We start from the raw sequence: 5044 nt of genomic DNA, 5'->3' as shown, positions 1-5044 counted from the left end.
GTGTTTGTCTTATTTTTATTAAAATATTTCAAATGGTTCAAAGACTAAAGAGTATTCCAGATATTCAGGGTAAAGGTTTGCTCCCACTTCATGCCCTTTCTGTCCAGTTCTGCCCCCACCCCCTCACAGGTAACCACTTTTATTCATTTTATATTCCAAATTGTTAGCATAACAACCAAATATAAAAGTAATTTTTAATTCCCTCCACATGGTTTTTACCCTAAAGGTAGCACATCAATGACACTATTCTGCGTGTTACTTTTTTTCATAATAATTCTTGCAAGTCTTCCTCATCAGTACATAGAGAATCCTCATTCATTTTTTCCATTGTGAGTAAGTTTGTCCCTTACTAGTGGATACAGGTAGTTTCCAGTCTTTTCATATTGCAAATGATGCTGTAGCAAGTAACCTTGTACCCATGTGAATTCACACAGGTGAAGATTATGAGTGAGACTGAGTATTTTTGTATGTTTAAGAGCCATTTATTTTTCCTTCTCTGAGAATTGCCTCTTCCTCTCCTTTGTCGATGAAAGAAAAATAGGTTTTTAGGAGCTCTTTATATATATTAGGGAAATTACAGGTCAGAGAATAGGACTGCCTTGTCTGGTTTTTTTTTAAAGATTTTTTAAAAAAAGGAAAACACACAAAAAAAACTAAATCTGGGTTACCTTTTTTCTACAGGTCGTTGCCTAGGGGTTATTGTGTCATCTCAAACCAAAAACCAAACTCACTGCCATCTAGTAGATTCCAACTCATAGTGACCCCCATTGGATTTCCGAGGCAGTAATCTTTATGGAAGTAGATTGCCCCACTTAGTGACTGGTGGGTTTGAACCACCAACCTTCTGCTTAGCAGTCAAATGCCTTAGGCACTGCGCCACCAGAGCTCCTGCCATTGTATTGTCTAGATGTATGTAAAGAATGAGTTCTGAAACTCTATTCTTGCTGAGTGGGACCATCACCTTTTTCTCTCCCCAGGGCTACGGCATGGCATACACTGTCCACAAGTGGTCAGAGCTCAGCTGGGCCAGTCACTGGGTCACTTTTGGATGCTGGATCTTCTACCGCCTCATAGGCTGAGGCACATCTGTGGACCCTCCTGGCCCCCAAGACCCCTCCTTAGGGTGCCAGCTCTGATAAGGGATGAGGGAAGACCATCTCTCTACCCCTTTCCCCTCTCCATCCTTGACTCCCAACACCCCCAACACACACACACACACACCACACTTACCACACTCCATTTCCATGCCTCTAGATCCCCACCCCACCACAAGGCAGGGGAAGGGTAGTGCCTATTGGGGCCTAGGGGTGGGGGGATGCTTGGGGAAGCAGAGAGGGGGATATCCAGTGCCTCCCCACCTTCTCCCTTTTTTATATACAGTTTGTTATTGTCAAATAAAAGTAGGAAAGATACAATAGGCTCTTTCTTCACTGTTCAGAGGGGAACAGGAATGGGTGAGGAAGGGGATACAACATGGGTAAAAGTTTGGAAGCTGAAAACCGTGAAGAGGGAGCAGGTTGTCATTGGTGCCTGGTTAATTTAGGACTTGTAATTGGTTCATGATTGGATGATGAGCCCAAGGATTGTAGAGTCCTGGTCCTGACTGATTTGAGTGAGCAGGAACAGATTGGATAGTTGGGTGAGGGAGAGGGCTGATACTAATTAGCTGGAAAACGAAGAGACACACATCTGATTTGTTGCTCTGAGTTGGGCAAAGAGGAGTGAAAGTTGATGAAGGGTTGATGCTTATTGTCCCTTAGGAATGAGGGTTCTGGGTTTTAATTGGATGGGAGATCTGAGATGGATCCTAAATGTTTCCTTGATAATTAGACAACAAGACTGTAGGAGCTGGTTTCTGCTTAGCTTCGTATTTGAAATCAGGACAGGTGAGGATGGCCGCTGTCATTAGGGCTGAGGAGTTCTAAGAGCTTACGTATTTAGGGACTGAGGGGCGGCTGGGCGGAGAATGCGATCTGTTGATCTGCTTGTAAAGTTTCCTTGTCCGTTCGGGCCATCAGGACTGGGGGTTTGTTCCAAGTAGGATTAGTTGCGCCGCCTAGAAAATAAAGGACACAATGCAATGATGATTCACCAGCACAGGAGGGATAGCATGCACATTTTAAGGATTCCCGGCAGTGACTGCTCTTACTATACCATGGGGAGAGCGGGGCAGTTAAAACCGAGATGCCAATTGGCTTGGCAAGGACACCCCCCCCTACACGAGCCCACGCCTCCTGGGCCGGTCCCCGCCTCCAATTCACTCCTGACTTGGTCTCAGCAAACAGTGAAAATGGAACCAAGCGTGAGGGCGGAGCCCGCGGCGCATAGAGAACTTCTATTGGTTGGGAGCAGCACTGTCCACCTTCCCGACCTTTCCATTGGTCCACTCTTTAAGGTGGGGTAACCTGTGAGGGGCTGGGCATGAACAAGTGATGTTCCGAAGCCTGCAAGCCCTCTTAGATCCAGGAGTCGGTGAGAGAGGACACAGCACAGCGATCGTGCGCCGCTGGGTGAGTGTCCCCTGCAAGGCCATCTACTCCATCTCCTAGTTCTCTATAGCCAGATGACCAGCCCAAGGCACGCCTACACGAGACCCTTCCCCTATCACCACCCAACCACCAAGCGCCTGCTCCAGACCCCTGCGGTTGTTAGGACGAGGGAAGATCCGCCTTCTCATTGGACAGCTGGACTTCAGGGTTCTGGCTCATTGGTGGTCTCTGTGTTTGACCATCCTTTTCCTTTTTAGAAGGAGCTTTGGTGGCGCAGTACCTAAGGCGTTGAACTGCTAACCAGAAGGTTGGTGATTCAAACCCGCCAGCCACTCCGTGAAAGAAAGCCTGGGCAATCTACTTCTGTAAAGATTTACTGCCTCGGAAATCCAATGGGGGTCGCTATGAGTCGGAATCGACTCGATGGCAGTGAGTTTGAGTCTCCCCCCCTTTTTTAGGCACTCTGGTGGCATAGTCGTTAAACCATTTGGCTACTAACCAGAAGGCTGGAAGTTCTAACCCACCAGCTGCTCTGCGGGAGAAAGATGCGGCAATATGCCTCCGTAAAGATTTGCAGCCTTGGAAATCCTATGGGGCAGTTATACTCTGTCCAAAAAAGGGTTGCTATGAGTTGGAATAACTCGATGGCAATGGGTTTTTCCTCTTAGCACTGTGCAAGACCCCTGCCATCCACTCTTCCCTCTTATTGCATGTTGTCAGTATTGTGTACTGTTGGAGGAAGGGTTTGGATTTCCAAATCAGGGCCTAAGGTCACGATTCTGATTAATTGTCTCTTTTCCATTCCCCAGTTGAAGTTTCCAGGGCTAAGGGTAGGGGAAAGCAAGACAGTGACTCACCATGGGACCAGGCCTGGTTTCCTTGTCTCCTCCACCAGACTGAACCCTGAGGGAAGGATTCTGTGTTTCTGCCCCTAGACTGTGACCCAAGAAAGTGGGGACCAGGCCTGGTTCCTATGTCTTTCCCAGTAAACTAACCCCTGAAAGTGGGGACAGGGCCCTTGTTCCTGTATTTCCCCCACCAGACTGTGACCCTGAGCCTGAGACCAGGCTTGGTTCCTGTGACTCTTGGCATAAGGCTTTGTTACTGTGTCTGTTTCACTAAACTATGATCATCAAGGGAGCTCTAGTAGCGTAGTGTCTAAGGCACTTGACTGCTAACCAGAAGCTGGTGGTTCAAACCCACCAGCCACTCCTTGGAAGAAAGGTGGGCAATCTACGTAGTTATACTGCCTTGGAATCCCAAGGAGGGGTGGCTATGAGTTAGGTCCTACTTGAGGGCACATAACAACACAACAACAATGATCATCAAAGGGTAGGAACCAAGTCTGATTCCTTTATCTCCCTCATCAAAATATGGCTCCCTGAGGGCTAGAACAAATCTTTTTTTTTTTTTTTTTAATTGTGATTTGGGTGAAAGGTTACAGAGCAAATATTCACTTTCCATACAGCAGTTCACATACACTCTGTCTCAAGACATTGACTACAATTTACCACAATGCAACAGCTCCCCTCTCAGTTCCTCCCCTTAGTTACTTCTTCCCTGTCCCCATCATGCACTCCTGCCCTCTGAGCTATGTCCCTGTCCATACACAGCCCTTCTATTCTCCCATGATTGTTCTCTCCAAGGAGTGTATTTACCTAGTGTAAATGTTCACCTCATATGCCTGTCTTTTATTTGGCTGGGAGCCATAGGAGTGGGTTCAATTCCAGACCTGAAGGGCAGCTAGGGGCCATAGTCTCAGTGGTTCCATCAGGCTCTATCAGACCAACAAACCTGGTACCTTTAGAATAAATCTTATATTTTAGTCATGTTCTTAAAATAGCATATAATTATTTTTTTTAATATAGTCTTATAGTCTGTCTTTTAACTAGTAAATTTAGTCCATTTACATTTATTGTGATTAATGAACTATTTGGAGTTGATTTTACTGTCTCATTCTGGGCTTTCTATCTGTCCAGGTTTTTCTGTTCCTTTTTTCTTTTTTTCTACTTAACTGCACACAGCCACAAAGATATGACCACCAACATCAGCCCCTTGCATCCATATTGGCCTCGGCACCTAAGGCTGGACAATTTTGTGCCTAATGACCGCCCTGCCTGGAATATCCTGGCTGGCCTTTTCTCTGTCTCTGGAGTTTTGGTTGTGACCACATGGCTGTTGTCAGGTCGAGCTGCAGTTGTCCCACTGGGGACTTGGAGACGACTGTCCCTGTGCTGGTTTGCAGTGTGTGGGTTCATTCACATGGTGATTGAGGGGTGGTTCACCCTCTACCATGAAGACCTCCTTGGAGATCAAGCCTTCTTATCTCAACTCTGTGAGTCCTGAGTTCTTTCGTGGGCAGTGGGAGGGAGTATTATGGACAAGGATTGGCTTGGATGTTTATATACCCACCAACTCTTCCATTAATTTATTTTTTGGGACCAATTGTTTGTTCCAGACAACCACAGCAACACTTACTGTCCCATGTAAGGCTTACTTACATTATCTTTTTTTTACATATACAGGTAGTCCTTGACTTACAACAGGGTTCCATT

General features: G+C 46.3%; 2 protein-coding genes across 2 annotated transcripts in view; both read left to right on the top strand.

The window, feature by feature from the left end:
* PORCN (porcupine O-acyltransferase) overlaps nucleotides 1-1079 on the top strand; it is a 10079-nt gene extending 9000 nt beyond the window's left edge. The window contains exon 14 of the mRNA XM_007957906.2: nucleotides 978-1079. Within this exon, the coding sequence (XP_007956097.1) occupies nucleotides 978-1079 (102 nt within the window). The remainder of the gene's footprint in view (nucleotides 1-977) is intronic.
* A 3334-nt stretch (nucleotides 1080-4413) lies between these two features.
* LOC103211926 (EBP cholestenol delta-isomerase) overlaps nucleotides 4414-5044 on the top strand; it is a 2159-nt gene continuing 1528 nt past the window's right edge. The window contains 3 exon segments of the mRNA XM_007957904.2: nucleotides 4414-4488; nucleotides 4490-4512; nucleotides 4514-4824. Coding sequence (XP_007956095.2) covers nucleotides 4414-4488; nucleotides 4490-4512; nucleotides 4514-4824 — 409 coding nt within the window.

Source organism: Orycteropus afer, unplaced genomic scaffold, assembly GCF_000298275.1.
Source record: "Orycteropus afer afer isolate SDZICR_OR568_19922 unplaced genomic scaffold, OryAfe1.0 scaffold00822, whole genome shotgun sequence".
Taxonomy (NCBI): domain Eukaryota; kingdom Metazoa; phylum Chordata; class Mammalia; order Tubulidentata; family Orycteropodidae; genus Orycteropus; species Orycteropus afer.
The sequence above is the reverse complement of the archived record's forward strand: the minus strand, read 5'-3'. Positions and strand labels throughout refer to the sequence as shown.